General features: G+C 50.3%; 1 protein-coding gene across 3 annotated transcripts in view; it reads right to left on the reverse strand.

Moving 5' to 3' along the window:
- PSME4 (proteasome activator subunit 4) overlaps window positions 1-21247 on the reverse strand; it is a 3386216-nt gene that overhangs the window by 1125828 nt on the left and 2239141 nt on the right. For all 3 annotated transcript variants that reach the window (XM_069608231.1, XM_069608232.1, XM_069608230.1), the window contains one exon: window positions 2320-2401. In XM_069608231.1, coding sequence (XP_069464332.1) covers window positions 2320-2401 — 82 coding nt within the window. The remainder of the gene's footprint in view (window positions 1-2319; window positions 2402-21247) is intronic.

The following is a 21247-nucleotide window of genomic DNA, read 5'->3' on the forward strand; positions in this document are numbered from 1 at the left end:
CTCAATTTTTTGCTGCCAAAGGTTCCCGTACTGTCCCCATGTTGGTGGACGCCCACAAGGATGGAGGAAAGGGAACAGGACATATGAGTACATATAATACACTCTTGCAGATACTGTTTGGAAAAACACAGAGGGACTGTCTTCCATTAGCCACATGTCAGATTATTAAAATCAGCAAGGACCTTACTAGAACAATGAAATGGACAGTTAAAGTGAGGCTTAGAGCTCTGATATGGGGCAATCCTGACCTCCCAGAGCTACAGAAATTAAGCAGAATGAAAGCTATGACCCGGTGTGTGGAGAGGTCCTTTTGGAGATGAAGGATCAATATTTGCAAATTCTACATGCAGTGACTCAACAATATCAAGACAGAAGAGATATCCACCAACTTGCTGCTTGAGGCAAATCTGATGGAGGATGCAATACAAGGCAAACCCACATGATTTTTATACCATATTATACTGAATACCACAGTAGGATCACTGAAAAACAAACCTGAAACACAAATGGGAAAATGATCTTGTACCTTTGAAGGACAACTGAAGGGAAGCACTTTCAAGCCCTTGAGAAATATGCATATATAATAAGCTCCGAATTGTACAGCTTCTTCACAGAGCATACTATGGGGAATGTTTTAACACAACTGTCACTGTTCCGAACCACCAGATTCTTCAGTGTTGTTCTGTTAACAGCCATTTTTTCCATGCACGGTGGTGATGTCCCAGATTTCAAACCTACTGGGGGAATGTAATTCGGCAATTGAGGGAACTGTGGTGCAAACCACATAAACAGACAAAACGGTTTTTGCTGGGCGTCTGGTGAGATGTTTGCTTTACAAAATATGAGAAATAGTTGATGTCTGGATAGTTAAAAATGTAAATACTGTCTCCTTTTATTTGAAAAGGCATCCATCAAGGCACTTTAAGTTCCACATTTTAAGACTCATGCTACATTTAGTGCTAACACAAGAAATTTTAGGCTGCCGAATGAATGTCCCTCAGGGCCAGAGACTCTGTCGCCACTGTCACAAGCAAATAGAGACTCTAAAGCACTTGTGTGTGCAGTGCCCCAGCCTGTGGACTTTGCGGACTCCATGAATTTTATGCCTACAGAGCAAGAGTTGTGGAGGAGGATCTTAAATTGTAATCAATTGTGTTTATCCATACGTATTTTAGAGTTTTTAAAGGCTTATGCAGTGGATTTTTAACATACTGAAGTTTTAGGGTGAAGATCATGATATTTAGGTTGGTGATTTAACTAAGAATGATATGTTGTCTTTTTTATTCATGTGATACTGAATTGTGATTAATTGGTAATATTGTTTTGTGTTAAAAGTACAATTTGCACTGTAGGACACATGAAATAAATAATAATAAAATATGAGAAATCATTTGTGTCTAATGCATTGGCCATAGCTAAAAGAGATGTTCCTTTTAAATGGGGTGCTTAGGAGCTACCAAAATTATCTCCATGGCAAGAGGGCCTTGACAATTATACATATTTGGAGAAATGTATATAGGACAAAGGAAGGCCTGCACAGATGCAAGAAGATTTAGGATAGGTGGGAGGCTGCTAGATAATTATGCAAGCACATACGTTACTTGAAAGAAGGGTTGAACATAATTAGTTCATGCTGTACACTCTTTGCTGACTCACATGTTTATTGGTGAATTGTTCCTTAGGTGTATGTTGCAGTCTTTTATAATGTTTTACATGCTTGTAATTTGAAATGTTAAGCCACTGGATTTAACTTTCTTTCTGCATTATGCTTTAAATAAAACAAAAAAAGTATGTTTAAAAATGTATACCGGCACAATCAATGGTTTGGTGTGCAGATCCAATCAGTCTTTCAAGGATCGAGCAGTATGCATTTAATTCCCACACCTTAGCATGAATAGCAAAATGTCAGGAAGGCAATATGCAGGTCACTAAGCAAGGGAAGCTGGTGATTCTCTGTAGCTATTCATGCCAGGGGGCGGTAGCCCCAGAGATCTGTGCCTTGTAGCTCAGATAAGGATGGAGGAGATACACAATGACTGTCAGGCACTGAGCACCACAATGTTAAATGTCTTGGCACTTGGAGGCTGGTGGAAGACCATATTTTGGTCTCAAAGAGTTCAGGTGTATGTTCACCTGAAAATAGGTAAAGATTAAGCTCCAATGGGGCTTTGATTAGCACGGTCACAGGGCTCTCCTAAGGAGCAGCCATTTTGCTTTTGAGCTCTCTTGTGCTCCCCAGAGACTATTAGTTTTGATCAGCAAAGGAGACCTTCCAGAAATCAAGTTCAAGAATATATATCGAAATTATGTTTTACTTACTGATTTTGTAAGGAGAGATGGACACTTTCTTGTGAGGTCTCTTAAGCTGCTTAAGAATTCCAGAAACAGCAGAGATGGCCATCTATATAACAAAAACATGTTCCATGTTATATTATTAATACTTATATTGCTAATATTTCATGCTTGATAAACTCTCATAACTCCTATTGGGGTAATTTGGTGGACACTTCTTAATCTCCCATTTCCAGGAATTGAAAAAAAGTAACTTTTACAAGGGAGATAGTTAACTAATAGTAACATTATAAAACAGGATACCTGAAATGAGCATGGTTAAGAATATTTCAACCCAATAAAACAGTAGGATTGTAACCGTGAACATCTATCAAGTAATACAATCTTTCATAGTACAATGCCGAATTACTTGCCTTCTATAAGGTTCTTGCTGATCGATATGGGATTCCTCCACCAATTCCTCATCTTTAGATCATTAGCCAACAAGAGGCAGAAGGGTGGTTACATCCTGCGTTGCCCTCCCCAAGACCAGGACACCGCATGGACATGGAAGAAACATCCCATGCTTATTAAGGAGCATCATATGCCCTATACCTCTGTTAAACCCAATTTAATCTACTCTAGAGCAACCAAATGAATGATAGAACTGCTAAACTGCATACACGCACTAAGTAGGGCAAGCATGAGGGCAAATGAGGAATCTGTAGCAGGAGGACAAATGACTTACCAGTAATGATCTTTCTATGGATTCATCTCCCACAGAATCCTCCTCTCGATCTCTCGATAGATAGCTCTCCAGTGTCAGCTGCTTGAAATTATTTTTGACAGGGGGGGGGGGGGGGGGGTTAGTGCCACTCGATACCATCGTAGATGACTCCCTCGTATACGACCAACCCCTTCCTCAACAACAGACGTGATGTTGGTCGCCGTATAAAAGGATGTACTATGCCCCCTTACCCGAGTCACCCAGTCACCCCCAACCCAGGCTCAGCCTGTGACAGGTAACCTGCAGTAATGTGGAAAGCCACAGACACAACAACAGCATCAAACAACAAATGCTTGCCTACCTTTTTCTTGCATATTTCAACCTACGAACAAAACCAGAAGAAGCAGTGCAGTCTGATGAGGAATTGTTGCTCCCCCAACATAGCACTCTGCTGCTCATGTCATCGCACATAGAAACATGAGCGCAGAATGTGATTGAGACCATGAACTTCCAAGCGGGGAAGGCGATGAGGAATCTGTGGGAGAAGAATCCGTAAAAAGAAAATTACTGGTAAGCAATTTATCCTTCAATGGATTGCATCCTCACACAGATTCCTCACCTTGATAGGCTTCCAAAGCAGTAACCTTGCTGGAGGAGGGTTGGAAGGCACAACAAAAACCCTGGAGGACCGCTCTAAACAAAGCGAGCACCAGCCCCACAGGGCAAGTCGAAGCTGTAATGCTTGGTAAACATGTGCAGAGAAGACTACGTTGTTGTACAGAAAATGTCTCTACCTCGCAGCCTCCTATGAAGAGCCAAGGAGGCTGCAACCCACGTGGTAGAAGGGGACCTAAACCCTGCTGGAACCTCCTTACTGGCATTCTGGAAGATCGATGCTCTGGCTCAGATGATATTCTGACACCACCTTTGGTAATAAGCACAGGCACACTTTCAGAGATGCTTTATCTTTAAAAAGAACTGCAGGAAAAGGGCTTTACTAGAGTGTCTGCAATTCACTGACCCTCCTATTCACTGACCCTCCTAGTAGACATGATTGCCACCAAAAAAGCAGTTTTCAATGGGTCTGACGGGAGCTGAATGCAAAGGCTTAAACGGAGGAAGGTGAGAACCAAGTTCAGATCCCACAGACGGACCACAAAAGGCGAAGGGGCGAACCAGGAACTTCAAAAACGGGGCCACAATTGGGACGGTAAAGAAGGAACGATGTTCTGGTTTCCTTTTAAAAAGGTAAAGAGCTGTCAGATACCCCTTCACTGTGCCCACTTGTAGGCCTGATTTGGCCAACAAAAACCCCATCACCGAGGAGGTTGAACATGACATGGGGTCCACTACTTTTGCCTTGCACCAAGTCACTAACGTTCTCTATCTGCACACATAAAGAGACCTAGTGCATGGTCTATGTGCAGCCAACAGCACCTCCAGCATCTCTTTGTCGAAGTCCCAGTCCCCGTACCTCAGCCTCTCAAGAGCCATGCATGCAGGTTGAGAGGGTCCGGGTTCAGCGGAAGCACATTGACTCTAGAATGACAAGAGGTCCGGCCTCCGAGGAAGAGAGGTAGGCATACAGGAAGTTATAGGAAATCTGGGTAACACGTCCTGCTCGCCCAGTCCGGGCCGATTAGGATCAGGCGAGCCCTGAATCTCTGCAACCTATTGAGAACCCAAGGGATGACTGGTATCAGTAAGAATGCATAATGGAGGTCGAAGACACACTGTACCAAAAATGCATCCCACAATGCCTCTCTGGGGGGAAATTCCCTTAAACATAACTGCTTTCACCTTGTGTTGTCCTTTGTCATAAACAGGTCCACCGCCGGGGTGCCCAGTCGGGTGAAGATCCCTGTAATGGCCTTCAGGCATAGCTCCCACTCGTGGGAGACCAAGCTCTGCCTACCCATTCTCCACCCCTGCCAGATGAGCTGCAGAGGCGGATATGTTGTTCTCGAGCATCCAGGATCATAGCTGCATGGCCTCTCTGCACAGAGGCAGTGATCATACGCCTCCCTGCTTGTTGAGGGACAGCATGGTCACCGTGTTGTCCATTAACACCAGTCCAAAAACAAAGGTGGGGACCCCTACATGGACATCAGGGGTAAATTTAATATATACTAAACAAATAGGATGCCCTATGTGCCGAAAAACTCAATAAATGTATTTCAGAACTTGCATGCTGAGGACCAGAGAATGTGTTCATATTAAAAATATATTATTTTATTCTGTTACAATTTCATAAAATACATCATTTCTAAACAATTGTGAGACAACAATTCATTTCCTAAAAGCATATATTTTTTGCAAAAAAAGATTTTTGTGCAAATAACGCATTTTTGTGTAGACATTTCTCCTATACATATATCACTAACATACAATTCAACCATTCATTTTCAAAACCAAATCTGGTTTATATAAAGAAATTCTAAGTAACTTTTACAATAGTAATATTCCTACTTTGACAGTCCACCAGGGCATGTTTCCTCTGCAGAGAAGGTGCAAAGGCCGTCAGCGCTAGTCTGACTGCTCGCAGCTCCAGCAGATTGATGTGGTAACCTATCTCCTTCCGAGACCAATGAATTCCTATCTGGAGAGCCCCGCAATGAGCTTCCCAGTCCTACAGCGAGGTTTCTGTGACAACCTACTCCTCCAGCCATGGCACCCAGAAAGGTTTCCACACATGTTTGTCCTGTCTCTCCACAAGGTCATGTCATACGCCATAGACCTTGACATCTGAAGGAAATCCCACATCTTGCTAAAGTGCTCTCACATCTGGAGTCTCTCCTGCAGCACGAGAATAATACAGGATGCCATGGGGCCCAGCAAGCACAGGAATGAATGCTGGAAAACTGCTAGAAGTCTCAAAGACACTGACCATCAGTGCCACTTGGTGGCTCTCATCTCGGGAGGAAAAGCCTTCCCTTTCCGGGATTCCAAGACCACTTCAATGAACTGGAGCTTTTGCGCTGGTGAGGTTTCATTTCTGTAAGTTAAGGCATACACCCAAGACGTGCAGAAGTGAGCAGGTGACCTCGACCATGGGGGTGGAGGTCAAGCTAAAGGGAGCAGTATGAATTGGTAGCATGCATTCGCAATGACGAACTTTAGGAACCGCCTGTGCTTCCTGTGGCTAGGCACATGAAAATGGGTATCCTGAAGGAACAGCGACAGCAGTCAGTCTTGGAACTGCAAAGCCTGGAGAATTTTCCTCAACGTCACCATCCTGAATTCGTCCTTCCTCAGGAATTTGTTACAATGCCGGAGGTCCAGAATGGGATGGTGTACTCCCCCTTTCTTGGAAACTAGGAAGTATCAGGAGTACCGACACAAGCCTATTTCCCAGATGGCACGTCCCCTATACTGCTCCCTTCAAAGGAATGGCCTGCAGCTCCCGTTTCGGCTGTTGGTAGGAAAGTGGAGGTCTGTCCGGAGGTCTCTTCATAAACGGAGGCAGTAACCCCACTTGATCAAATGAAGGACACAGGCGTCTGAAGTAATTTCCTCCATTTGCACAAGAATTCCGAGACTCCCCCTTCAAACAGCGAAGTATGGGGGAAGACTTCAATGAGGTTTCTGAGGCAACATCGACGCTATAGCAGTAGCCGACTGTCTCGACCCTCATCTAGCTGGCTGTGGAAACCTGCTTCGTCCCCGTTTGGCCTGGGGTGCTTGCCATCTTCTAGGAAAAGTGGGGTATCTCCTGTAACCTCTGGACCCAAAGGCAAAGTTCTGCAACTGAGCCCTCTGCTGCACTGCTAACGATAGTAATTTAGCCGTCAGCTTTGAGCCCTTGAGGTTTTCCAGTGACTTGTCGGCTTTGGGCCCAAAAGGAGTTCACTGTTGAAGGCAAAGTCCAGCAGCTTCAACTGAACATTTGGGGAAAAACCTGAGTCCCTCAGATAAGCAGATCTGTGCAAGACTGTCGAGGTGCCCTTTTTGCACGACCCATACCGTCTGCCTCATCCAAACCTGCTTGGAGCCATTTCTTTGCCATCAGTCACTCTGTCCAAGCAGCCATTCTTAACCAAAGCATCCACTTTTTCGGCTCCCTATCGGTGAGGAGGTTTGACGTTGAGGGCTTGGACGCACCCGGCACGGCCTGCACTACCAACCCTTCGGGATTCAGATGCATCGAAATAAAAGGAAGCTCGCCTCTTGCCGGCTTATAGTTTTTTGTAAACTCTGTACCGAGTGCCGGTGTCGAGAATGGGCAAGGCTGCTATGGCAGCATTTAACAGCAAAGCATGGTCAGTCTGCGGTCCACGGTGGAGGATGTCAGTGAGGTCGTACTGCGACACCGGTTTCGACAGTGCGCTGAGCCCCAAGGTCACAGCGACATTCTCAACCGATGTGCGCTATTGGGCGTGCATATGGGTTTACTTGCTGGAATTCCACATCCGAAGATGTGTTCAACCACTGGCATCGTGGAGGCCCTCCACCAGTTGCAATAACCCAGCCTGGTCTGCCATACAATCTGGCTGCATCCCCATTGGCTCGAACCCAAATAGTATTGGGTCGCCCTCCTCATCAAAAATTGACTGTCTGTTAAAAAACTTCAACCTAACAGGGCCTCTGTCGCTCGAGGGGTTTCTTGGCCTGAGGGTGCTGTCAACGGTATCAGTGCACGAGGTTTCTTAGTTGGGGTCTTGTTCGAGGGCGTTCAACCTGCATTGGCTGCCTTCGTGCCAGGCGCGGTTGGAGTCGTAGGATTGCGTTTTTCATCCCCAGGTTTTTTTTTTGTTGTAATTTTGAAAGAAAAAGTTGCATTGAAAAATCTCATCTAAATATATAGGGGAGGCGGTTAAGGACTTAAAAGGGGTGGGGATGGGGAAGAGTTAATATAAGGAAGGGGGGCAAATATAAAAAAAAACATTTCAATGAGTTATTTCGGAATAATTTCCTCTAAAACAATAATAAAAAGAAAACAAACGTCAGTAAAATGACAGAATCGGAGCCCTATCCACCTGCAGCATTAAGGCGGAATCCATACCACTCGAGACCTTTTCAAAAAGCATTTGGTTTTTGAAGTCCTCCCACTCATCGATCAACACACCCTTGGCTGGGTAAGATTTACCCCTTTCACCCGATGAATCAGAATTGCATCTGCATTTCTTTTTGTGCAACGACGATGAGTGGTGAGATTCACTACAGGAGTCCAAATGTTTTTGGGACTTCTTGTGGCGACGTCCCACTCGAGGTTTCTCAGGAGAAGGCCATTCGGTATCATGCTCCGTGGACCTTGGAAACGATTTTACTGGGGATGTGGATGGCTGTGTACCGATCGCCGGCTTTGCCGCTGTGAGTTCCTTCACCGCCTTTCGGGTTAATCGCCAGACTAAAACCACATCATGTCCAACCCCAACTGTGGCTCCATGAGGGACATTTTAGAGTTGCAGTCCTTGCAGTGTTTAAACATGGACGGTTTAGGCCCGGAAATACTGACGTAGTATGAAATTTGTTCAAATCGAGTACGAGCGTTTTTTCCGAATAGCGTGCTTAGCGAGCAGAGAACTGAGATAAGGGGGGATATAGTGCAACTTTTTATATGGTGGCTGACGTCCTATCCATTGTCAAGGAATGGTGCGGCCGTATACAAGGGGGGAGTCGACATCGAGTAGCACTACACCCCTCATTGAAAACCTTTCCGAGCAGTTGACGCTGGATAGCTATTGTGACGAATCGAGAGAAATCGTCCCTTCTCCCCACAGGGGAGCCCCTCCTGTGAAGCTAGGGAGGGGAGACCCTTGGCAATACCCTCCCTCTCAGTACAGGTAGCAGAAAGTGGGACCTCACCGTGAGACGACCCCTTTGGGCGCAAGGTCTCCCGTTCTTGTGAGGAACTACCCAAAGAACATATCATCTCTTCTAAGATATTCTGTAAATGTCTACGCTATAGAGAAAATATCAATATGTGCTATTGTCAAGAAGAAACTGCAAGTGTTCCTTTAACTGAGAAATTCGCATTCACTGAGACGAGGAGGATGGCCTGTGGAGAAGAGAAGTCACAGAGGACAGAGAGAAAGGACTATGTACCAGCGTCGGGGAAGTCCCACATCTAAGTAGCATATAAAAGGGGAGAAGCCTGTGGGTTACGAATTGGTTCACAAGCCAAGGTTAAGCAGAGGCTGGAAGCTCAGCGTCAACAAGTTGTAAGAGAGCAGGAACCTGAGAGGGACATATGTTGTCTCACAAGAACGAGCAGGAGAGAAGTACCGTTGGGCACATAGCGTCCTAGAAGCAAGGAAAGGAATAAGAGGAAGAGTGGTAGCGTGACTACAAGAAACCCGTGGTGGATGTGCGGTCTGGTTAATGCCGCCGATACCACAAAAACAAAACTGAATAAATTGGAAAATCACAACCTTCAGTTACGGCAGCACGAAAGAAGAGATGTGAAGGAGAAATTAACAGCCAACCTGACGAAATTGACAGATGGCCAGGAGGAAACTGAGAACCCGGTGACTTTGTCCCTAACTGAAGTTTGCAAGCAGCAAACTTAGCAGGAGAAGGGAGTCATTCTCCTGTCCTTATGTATTAGGTTAGTGGTAGTGTCAGAAAGGGTTAGTGTCGACAGTGGACAGATTAATTTAAGACTTTTTACTGACAAGCTCCTTAGCTAGTTGTGTGAGGTAGGGACACCTGAGTTATAGGGAACGTTAGACCTTTTATCCTTTTCTTTAATACAGAATTCACTAAAATGAATCAGTCTGCGTATTCCTGACCCGCCAAATATGGTGTCAGAAATGTGATAGGGACCAACTAATAAAAGTTGGGGACCCGTGCAATTTACCAGGTTAACTTCCAAAGTCAAACCATCTACGTTGGCTACCGCAGAATCTATTGGTGTTGACCTACAGAACACCTCTGAGATCATAATACAACCAGGTGAAAGAAGCCTAATCCCAACTGGGCTAACCTTAAGCCCCCCCCTAAAGTAACATATTAAAGGTTTGCTTCAAAATCCGGGCTAGCTTGGAGGCATGGATAATATGTAATGGCAGGGATCATTGACCCAGATTATAGGGGAGATGTTAAAGTCCTCCAGCCCAACCACAGAGAAAATTCATATGCAGTAAAAGAGGGGGAATAGATAGCCCAAGAGATATAAGAAAAAGCTCTGTTCCCAATACCACAAGAAGTTGATACCCAAACAAACAGATAGGAGTGCACAGGGATTTGGAGAAGCAGACCTCCCTAAGAAAGATAAACCTCCCCAAAAAATGGAGAAAGTCGATCTCCTTCCTCCATCTGGCGTTTGCACAATGAAGCAACCCAATCCTGAATGAGGCCTTTGCAAAAGACATCACGAGGAAGAAGGACAAGCTGGTTGGTCCCTTCTTAAAAAGTGGCTTACTATATAGGGGCGACATGAGAATGGTGGCGTTAGAACTAGTACACTCCCATTTGACAGCAGCCTATCAAGGAGTTGGTAAAACTCAAAGCCAGATAGCACCAATATTTTATTAGCCAGGGTCATTTGCAGAAATTGATGTGGAGACTGCACTCATTACAGCTCGCAGCAGGTAACATAAGTGCTCCAGCAGGTAACATGAGAGTATGCCTAGGTAGTGCTATTCAGTGTAGGTGCAAGCTGGTAGAAGGGGTCTGCCCTCGATGACCCCATGAAAAAAACACAGGAATACTAAACAGAAAACTGCATAGAACCCAGCTGCACACTTGTATGGGGAACAAAAAAGTTACCAAATTTTAAGCAATGGCATCCTGTCCGACAGACCCTGTCACCTGGTCCCAATTGGCGGCCAGGTGGAGCTGGAGGTGACTCATTGCCTATGGGCGATTTTGCGCTATACAAAAACAATGATAGATAGATAGATAGATAGATAGATAGATAGATAGATAGATAGATAGATAGATGTACTGAACTGTGAGCATGCAAGATGACATCCGCCCAGAAGGTGCTGGAACCACCATGTTGAGGTGGTAGAGTTGGCCAGAAGTGCCCTATTGCCTTGTGGAGGGAAAGGAGCCTCTTGGGCGTGGGGAACACCAGCTGAACTGCTGTCTCCCAGCGCACTCCAAGGAAAACCAGGTTCTGGGCGGGAGTCAGCGGCAACTTCCGCCGGTTGAGGGAAAAGCCCAGCTCGTGAAGAACATGCACCAGCCATTGGCAGGAGTGCACCGCCCCTCGGGTGAGCTGGCTCTAACCAGCCAGTCGTCCAGGTAAAAGTATAGGTGGTGGCCTCATCAGCTTAGTGAACACTCAAGGAGCCGAATTGAGGCCGAAAGACAGTATCTTGTAGTGTAAGTGATACGACATAATCGTGAACCGTAGAAATTTCAATGCGGCTGGTAGATGGGGACATGAAGGTACATATCCTTGAGGTCTAGGGAACACATCCAGTGCCCTGCACCCAAAGAGACTGCTATGTGTGCAGCAGTAATCATCTTGAAGTGTTCGAGCAGTAAGACAGATTGAGAAATGACAGGTCCAGAACTACCCTCAGGCTAGCCTTGTTGTTCTTGGGTACCGCAAATAAACCTGGAGTAGAAGCCGGAGACCCTGTCTGACTGAGGAACCGGTTTCACCGCCTGCATCTCCCAAAGAGAAAGATCTCCCGTAAAAGGGCTGGGGACTCTATCTTACATAGAGAGCGAGAGGCTGTAGAGGAAAAGGAAGAGGAAGACTGAATCCCCTGGAGACTATAGAAAGGATCCAAGGACTCATGAAATAACGCTTCCAGCCGTCCTGGAAGAGAGCCAGCTGGCCCCTTACAGGCGAGCTGTGTTCCCCGACACTGACATCGCTGCTTCTTGGCGTCTGAGGTGGTGGTAGAGGATAAGTAGCTGAAATAAATGTGCAACGTCCTCAGCTACTTCCTCCTTGGTCACTGGGCTGCCTGTCAGGCCTCTGTGCTGTGCACCGTGGTGCCGAAAACCCCTTGAAGCCGGTGAAAGCGTGGGGTTTGAAGTCGGTCCTGCCCCTAGTCTGAGGGAATTACTTCTGCTCTGGCTTAGTCAGGATGGCCAAGGACTTGGCGGTTTGTGTGGTGGTTGTCTTCTTTGTCAACTCATTGTCGGTGGATGAATGAAAAAGATCCAAGCCCTTGAAGGGAAGATCCAGGATCCGCTCTTGCACATCTGACGAAAATCTAGTGGCATGCATCCATGCCGTCTGTCTAATCTCGACCCCGAGGTACAGCCTTCTACTGGCTGTGTCGATATGGGAGACTGAAGACTCAATGAGGTCCTGTGCAATCGCCCAGGCTCCCGCCAGGTCGGCCTTGAAGGATGCTTGTCTCACAAGTGGGAGATCAGTCAAATACTCCTCGAGCTATCTTCAAAGCTTCTGGTTTGCTGCGGCTAGTAGAGCATCAGCATTAGCTTGCTGAAAATGCAGCCCTGTGATGGCGTAGCACCATTTGCCCAAAGACTAAAGGATCTGGTCTTCCTTGGACATACAACTGGAGGTGGCTCCTACGCAGGAAGATGACAAGACAATGGTTAGGAATACAGCGAGGCTGCAGCCACCACTGAAGAGTGAGGCTGGGGTGGGAGGCCAGGAGGACTGGCTTCCCGTCCCCCAGCCTGAATCCAAGTCTAATTTCTTTTTCATCAGCGCATTGGCCATGAGCTTCTCCCAGACCTTTCTCGCCACCTGCAGGACATCCCTTCTGGAGCAGAATGCCTTAACAGCTGGTAGTACTTGCCCAAAACCTCTGCTAGCACTCCCAACTCCTGGGGTGCCTACTCTGGCTGGGGAACTACCTCACGTGCTTATCTGCCATCTTAGGGCCTTGCCACATGCTGGCTTAGACATGAGAGGACGCGCCTTGGCACTCGAACCTTAAACAGAAGTGCCAACCTCAGAAGGTGCTCTGGTAGGCCTCAAGCACTCGGCCTGCTGGCTGTTAGTCAAATCACCCTGACTCACGACTTCGGAGGTGGCACCGGTAGGCTGTGCGCCCTCAGCTGGTAGTTGTGCTGGTTCGTGCGAAGGACTGGCTCTTGGATGTAGAACACAACAATACTTTGCCCCCTGGGGTTGACGAGGACGACGAAGGAACAAGTTACTTACCAGTAACTGTTGTTCTCCAGCATGGGTCTGGCATGGATTCACATGCTCATGAATATTCCCCGTCAGGGTGGGAATCCTCGGTAAAGAAAAAATCAGTATCCATTTCGTTTCTGATCTGTCTTTCGTAGTAGTAACCAATCACTGATCTCGGCGTCATACTGACCACAGCCAATGACTGCCCTCTACCTAAGCCCCGCCTCTGGCAGCCATCTTCAGATTTGGTAGCACGTGAAGAGGCAGTATGACCAAGTGAAGAGCCGCAGAGGGGTAGGCGGGAGGGTTCGCATGTGAATCCATGCCAGACCCATGCTGGAGAACAACAGTTACAGGTAAGTAACTTGTTCCTTCTCCAGCATGGGGTCTGGCATGGATTCACATGCTCATGAATATAAGAATAAATAGCAGTACACACATGCACAACCACGGGGGGTGGCAAAAGGCTCAACATTAAGCAATACAAAAAAAACTCAACATTAAGCATCTCTTACATCCTCACCAGGCTCACCGTAAGCGAACAGGTTGCGCAGCACTGCTTGGCCGACCCTGGACTCCTCCCTGGAATCCCGATCGACGCAGTAGAATCTCGTGAAGGTGTGCGTCGACCTCCACGTAGCAGCCCTGCAGATGTCCAGCAGGGGCACACCAGATAAGAACGCCGTAGTAGCAGCGATCGCTCTGGTCGAATGGGCTCTCGGACGGCCTGGCAGCGGTCGGTTAGCCAACCGGTGGCAGTGCATGATGCAGCCGGAGAGCCATCTGGAAATAGAAGACTTCGAGAGAGCCTTCCCTTGATTCACAGGTCCAAAGTTCACAAACAGCTGTGATGTCCTCCGGAAACTCTTCGTGCGGTCCACGTAGAACTTCAGCGCTCTAGCCACATCCAGCGAGTGCAAAGTCCTCTCGGCCGGCGACGAAGGAGACGGGAAGATAACAGGTAACACCAAGGGCTTGTTAAGATGGAAGTCCGACGGCACCTTGGGCATAAAGGAGGGGTGCGTCCTAAGCACCACCCTCGAGGCATGGAAAGTCAAGTACGGTGCTTTGCAGGATAGGGCCTGGATCTCTCCCACTCGTCGTGCGGAGGTAATGGTCACCAGGAATGCAGTCTTCCATGACACAAACTTCATCGGTGCGGAGTGCATTGGCTCGAATGGGGGCCCCATGAGCCTGGTCAGCACCACGTTAAGTTCCCACGCCGGGGCCGGGGCCTTCACCGGCGGGAACGACCGGAACAGTCCTTTCATAAACTCTTTTACCAGTCGATGGGACCACAGGGACGTCCGTCCTGTGGTTCTGGTATATCTGGAGATCGCCGCCAGATGAATCTTAATGGAGGCATGGGCTAGCCCAGCCTTTGCCAGCGATAGCAGGTACGGCAGCACTTGAGGGGCCGTAATCCGTAGGGGGTTGATCTTCTGTGCTCGGCACCAGATAGAGAACCTCTTCCACTTATGACCGTAGCATTTGAGAGTCGAGGACGCCCTGGCCTTTGCAAGAACCTCTCTGCAATCAGCCGGTATATCGTAGCCTCCAAACGCTAGCGCTGCAGGAGCCAAGCCTGCAGGTTCAGCGACGCCGGGTCATGGTGGAAGATGGCGCCTCCTTCTCTGGAGAGAAGGTCCGCGTCTGCCGACAGATTGATGGGAGGGGACGTTGACAAGTCCAGAAGGTTCGAGGACCAGATCTGCCTCGGCCACTCCGGTGCAACGAGGATCATCCTGCACCGGGACCTCTTGAGCTGGCTGATGAGTCGAAGCAGCAACGGCAACGGAGGGAATGCATACAGGTATAGGCCGTCCCAGGGGAACGAGAACGCATCGCCCATGCTTCTCGGCTGGGGAAACCTGCTGGCGAACCTCTTGCACTTCGAGTTCATCGCTGTTGCGAACAGGTCGATTTGGGGTTTGCCCCATCGTCGGAAGAGTTGATCCAGCTGACCCTGGCGCAGTTCCCACTCGTGACACGCGCAGCTCCCTGCTGAGCGAGTCGGCGATGGTGTTGCTTTCTCCTGCCAGGTGGAAGGGAACCAGGAGCATCCCCTGGGCGACCGCCCAGTGCCACAGATCCTGTGCCTCCTTGGATAGGGCTGGGGATCTGGTGCCTCCCTGCTTCCGTATGTAAAACATTGTCGTGGTGTTGTCCGTGAAGATCCGCACCACCTTGCCCTTGAGCGACGGGAGGAACGATTTGAGAGCCCAGAACACGGCTCGGAGTTCCAGGATGTTGATGTGCAGGAGCCTCTCCTCCGGGAGCCAGAGGCCTCTTACGTGGAGAACTCCGGTGTGGGTGCCCCAACCTTCCAGGGAGGCGTCCGTCGTCACCGTCTCCTGGTACGCCGGCGTCTGAAAGTCCTTGCCCGCCGTGAGGTGCGCTCGAACGCCCCACCACTGAATCGCCCGCCGGAACACCTCGTTGAGGGGGACCCTGTCTTCGAAGGTGCCCGTCGCCTGCATCCAATGGGCATCGAGAAATTCTTGAAGAGGGCACATCCGTAGTCTGCAGAGGCGCACCAGGTAGATGCAAGAGGACATCATCCCCAGGAGGGACTTGATGACCCTCACCCTGGCCACGTCCGTGGCTAGCAGGCGCTGCACTTTGCCTAGAATTGTCTTTGTTCGTTCTTCCGACGGGGCCGCCAGGCGCCTCGCTGTATCGAGCTTCGCTCCCAGAAACAGGGCCACCTGCGACGGCACCAGGTGGGACTTTGGGTAGTTTATGGCGAATCCCAGGTCTGTGAGTAGCTGAACGGTCCTCGCAGTGTGTTCGACGGCGAGTTTCCTCGTCCTTGAGCGGATGAGCCAGTCGTCCAGGTAGGGGTAGACGTGAATCCCCTGCAGGCGCAGCCGCGCCGCCACTGGTGCTAGGCACTTGGTAAAGACCCTGGGGGCCGACTTCAATCCGAACGGCAGTGCTCTGAATTGGTAGTGGCGTCCCTGGACGACGAACCTGAGGAATTTTGGGTGACTTTTGAGGATGGGAACGTGGAAGTATGCATCCTCCAGGTCCAATGACGATAGAAAGTCGCCTTCCTCCAGCTGTCCCAGTACGTGCTGGAGGGTGACCATCCTGAACTTTTGTGACCTGATGGATTTGTTCAAACGATGAAGGTTCAGGATGGGGCGCCAGCCGCCCGTCTTCTTCCTGACAAGGAAGTACCTTGAGTACACCCCGGAGCCCCGGAGCCTCTTCGGGACAAGCTCGATGGTGCCTTTCCTGAGCATCGCCCGTACTTCCAACAGCAGTTGCGGGACGTGACTTTCCTTCCTGGCCACAGGCGGAACGTGAGGGCACTTCTTCAGGAATTCGATAGAGTGTCCTCTTGCCACGGTATCCAGCACCCAACGGTCGGTGGAGATGGACTTCCACACGCTGACGAAATTCGTCAGCCGGCCTCCCACTGGGGTGCTTCGGTGGGGGCCCGAGACCACGGCCGGTTCAGACCTGCTTGGAGGTGGTGGCCTTGCCGCCCTGGCCATCTTGCCGATGGCGGCGAGGCGCTCCCTGCTTGCCGCGACCCCTGTAGGCCTCCTGAGATGAGGAGCGTGCCGCCTGGCGGTAGGACGACGAGCCACCGCTGGATCCCTTGGAGGCACCCTGTCTGCCTCCGGAGCTCCGAAAGGGCCGTCGTTGCTGGAGGGCTCCTAGGGCGCAGGCCGTTTCCGTGTCTTTTTTTATGGCTTCGAGGGATTCGTCCACCGCCTTCCCGAACAAGTTGCTGCCGTCGAACGGCATGTCCAACACCCTGGTCTGGACGTCCTGACGGAAGTCGGTCACCTGGAGCCAACCCCGTCGTCGTAGGCAAACACCGTTGCCCAGCTGGCAGAACCCGGTATCGGCAATATCTGTTGCCACCGTTATGGCGTGGTCCGACGCCACCTCGCCTTCTTGCAGTATTTCCAGGGCCTTGGACCTCTTGTCGTCCGGTAGGAAGTCCAATATGGGGGCCAGCTTAAACCAGAGCTCCCTGTCGTAACGGGCCACGATCGCCAGGGCGTTGGCCGCTTTGATCATCGTCGACGAAATGACCCGCCGCCCCATGGCCTCCAACTTCTTTCCCTCGCCATCCGGCGGGGAATTCGACGTCGAGGCTCCTGACCCCGCCGCTTTCTTCTTCGCCGCCGCCGAGACGGCCGAGTCTGGCGTTGGCTGGGCCCTGAGGCACAGGGGAGCGGTTTCGGGGACCCGGTACTTCTTCTCGTACCGGTCCCGTTTGGCTGGTGCCGTGGAGGGGTTTTTGAGAACCGACAGGCCCTCCTCCCAGATGGCCTCGATTAGAGGCACCGCGATGACAGTCTTCCTCTTGGCCTCCCGGCGCTGATAGAGGAAACCTTCCTTTTTCTGCTCCTCCGGGCAGAGCTGGAACAATTCGGACGCCCTGGCGATCATGGCGTGGAATGAGCCAATCTCGTCGGGCGGCGAGGCCCGTGCGACGGGAGACCCGTTCCGTCGTCGCCGTCGCCCTCAGAACCCGTTGTCGAGCCCAACGCACCGTCATCTCCCGACTCCTGGGAGGATGGGGAGGGAACTGTAGAACATACAGGGGCGAGCGGAGGAGAGGGTTGGGTCCTCCGTCGTTTGTTCTGAGGACTTCCCGACGGGCCAGGTTGCGGGTCCTCCGGCCTGGGCCATGGGAATCTCATCCTTATCTCAGAGCATAAGGACTGGATCGCAGACAAAATGGCCGCCGAGCCATCCTGAGGCCTAGGTTCCGGCTGCGCCGGAAGGGAAGGCTGCTCTTCCTCGCCATCGTCGTCTTCCTCGGTTATCTCCCGAGGATCTTCCGTACGGGATCGAACCTTCTCGAATTGTACTTCGAGGTTCCTCACGGCCTCAGTCAGTTCCTCCTCCGAGGCTGACTCCGAACTCGAGGAGGCTACCGTGCCCCCCCCCTCGCTTCTTCCATCATGGCGGCCACGACGATGGGCTGAAAAGAGGATTCCCTCCTTGGCGGCAGGGAAACTCTAGTCCCGGAGGCAGTCTCTGCTGGCGGGGTCTCTGCCGGCTTGGCCAGAGTCGCCGCGATCGCCTCGATAGAGGCCTTTGCCTGCTGGGTAGGGGCCTTCACCACCTTAGGTGCGTCCCGGGCCTTCTCCTTCAGGGGAGGGGTGACGCCTCGCTCCCCCTCTTCCGAGATCGGACGGGGCTTCTCGCCAAGCTTACCCGGGGTCTCGGACTTCCTCTTCCCCGAACCGGAGCGCTGGCTCGTGGTTGACAGTGCCGGGGAAGGTGCACCCTGCCTGGCGACCGAAGAGCCCGACCTTTTGGCGCTCCCGGAGCCAGCGGACTCGCGGCGCTTGGCCTGGTGTTGGGCCCCCGTCGCCGGGGCGCCCGCACAGGACTTAGAAGCCCGCTCGGACCCTTTCTTCTTCTTCTCACCCGTTGAGCCCTTCTCCAACCAGCTGGCGAGACGGGATCGACGGTCCCTCATGGTCTGCTCCGACAAGTTCTTGCAGAACTGGCAGTCCTTCTCTACATGAGTCTTGTCCCCATGAAGACAGTAGAGGCATCACGAATGTTCGTCTTCCTTAAACACATTCTGCTGCCCGCATCCAGGGCAGCTGCGAAACAGCTTGGGTCCGGGCGACGAACTCGCATCCTGGGCCATCTCGAAGTAGGCCGCGAATCTTCTGCAATCCTCCAAGCAGTTAATTCGACGAAATCTTCACCCTTGAGGGGCTTAGGAAAATCCTGCAACGGCTAGCCGTTAACGGGAGTAGAAACGGTGGAGCTTGAGGCTCGATTAACAGAAAAAATGTGAAAATTCACCTGAAAAAACGCGAAACACGCAGTAAAAGCTCGAGAGCTAAGCACGACGACTCCCAACACTTGAACGTGCAGTAAAAATCTGAAGATGGCTGCCAGAGGTGGGGCTTAGGTAGAGGGCAGTCATTGGCTGTGGTCAGTATGACGCAGAGATCAGCGATTGGTTATTACTACGAAAGACAGATCAGAAACAAAACTGATACTGATTTTTTCTTTACCGAGGATTCCCAGCCTGACGACGGGGAATATTCATGAGCATGTGAATCCATGCCAGTCCCCATGCTGGAGAACTTGACCACCTCTCTGTGGACTGCCCAGAAGAGCTGCTGAGCCCCTCGGCTTGGGAGCCGGTAGCCTTGGCGGCCTCGGGTCTGCCAACGGATCAGGCTGAAGAGCCCCCAGGTCCCTCGGCATGGGAGCTGGTAGCCTTATTGGCATCGGGCCTGCCAAAACCAGAATCCAAGGTACCCTTGCCTGTGGGAACCCCTGGGAAGGAGTCTCTGCGTTGAGGAGTCGTACCAAACAAAGGGCCTACCTTGTCTTGATGTCGGTCCTGGAGATGAACTATTTAAGATGACCCAGAGGGGAGGTGGCCAAGAGCACTTCAAGCCGTGCACGCGTCCCAGCGGTGGTCGGGCCCCAGGCAATCAACACAGAGCACATGGGGGTCCGAGGCCAGGAACGAGCGTTCGCATGACACACATCTCGTGAATCCTGCTGTAGCATACATGCGCCGGGGGAGACGAGGTACCGAAGGGAGGTTAAGATTGAAAAATAAAACAATGAGGAGCAAGGGGAAAGTTAAAAAGTCTCAGCGCCTAGCTGCCAGGTCCAATACTGTCTATGTGGAAAAAGGGATTGAGGTGAGGTGCCGGAGGGCGGGGCCTTGAGGGGCATTCCCATGCCCAGGGCCGCACCCCCACGCACTGGACTAAATGTAAAGGAGAAGCTCTAGTGTTCGCTGACAAAGGTTCTGGTACCGTCTACATTTTGGGGGACACCCACAGGGATGGAGGAAAGGGGACGGGACGTATGAGGATAGGTAGTAAAATACTCCAACTTCTAAATCTTATCTGGAGACCTCAGTATGATAGGGCATGCACCCCGGCATCCCACAACTTAGACAATCAGCCCGCCCTAACCCGCAAGCTTAATGCGAGAATACTAGACCCTATGCAAAATCTTATACTGGATAAGGCAGACCAGAGGGAACATCAAGGCTTCCACCCATTCCTCAAACTCCATGGAGCCTACATCCCTTTCCAACCTATGCTTTAGGTGGGACAGTTCCTGAGCTCCGTATGAAGATATTACTTGATATAACGTTGACATGACTTTCGTCTCGATTCACCCAGGGAGTATGTTTGCCTCCAATGGGGAGCACTGTGGGATTTAAATCAAGATCGGAAACTGGGCTCTCACAGCATGCAACAACTGTATGCACCTAAACTGTTTGCTGCCACCTACGGACGACTTCTCCCGCAGCACCTAAAGGGAAGGTTGTTACTTTCCTGCAACTATTGTTCTCCAGCTTGGGTATGGCATGGATTCACATGCTCATGAATATTCCCTGTCGTCAGGCTGGAAATCCTCGGCAAAAGAAAAAAGTTTAGTTTCGCTTGAAAACTGTATTTCTCCAGAACACCAATCACTGTACTCTGGGTCATACTGCCCACATCCAATGACAGTCCTCTCCCTAAGCTCCAGCCCTGGTGGCCATCTTCAGATATGGTAAGCATGTAAAGTGGCAGTATGAACCAAAAAGAGCCACAGAGGAGAAGAAGGGAGGGTTCGTGTGTGAACCCATGCAGAATCACTCCTCCCTTTCAGGACATAATGTCTGGAAGTAGTGGCAGCTTGATGGAAGGTACCGCCGACAGCCGTAGCAGGTCTGGATACCAGATTTGTTGCACCCACGCCACAGCGACAAGTATCATCCTACAGTGACACTGTCTGAGTGTGTTGATCACTCGTAATAGTAGGAACGGAACAAAAGCGTATAGAAAAAGTCCATACCACGAGAACGCATCCCCCTTTCTCCTCGGCTGTGGGAACCTGCAGATAAACTTCTGGCACTTGGAATTTGTCGCAGTCACGTAAAGGTCGATCTGGGGATGACCCGATTCGTGGAATAGAAGATCCACCTGGTCCTGGCAAAGCTCCCACTTGTGGCAAGAGCATAGTGCCCTGCTGAGCAAGTCTGCTTTGTTTGTTTGTTTATTTTACTTATATACTAGGGATGTAATGGTATAATGGTATAACGGTATACTGTTAAAGATACCATGAACCACTTAATCGAACAATAATAACCATCACATTGTTTATACCGGTATACCGTTAAGTGTGCTTTTCAATCTGATTTTTAAAGGCTGCAGTAAGCAAGTGCTGCGCAGCCTTGGTCTTGCACTGCTGGATGTGCCGTCTGCCGAGTAGTTTCAGTT

Source organism: Ambystoma mexicanum, chromosome 4q, assembly GCF_040938575.1.
Source record: "Ambystoma mexicanum isolate Mex_15411 chromosome 4q, UKY_AmexF1_1, whole genome shotgun sequence".
NCBI lineage: Eukaryota > Metazoa > Chordata > Amphibia > Caudata > Ambystomatidae > Ambystoma > Ambystoma mexicanum.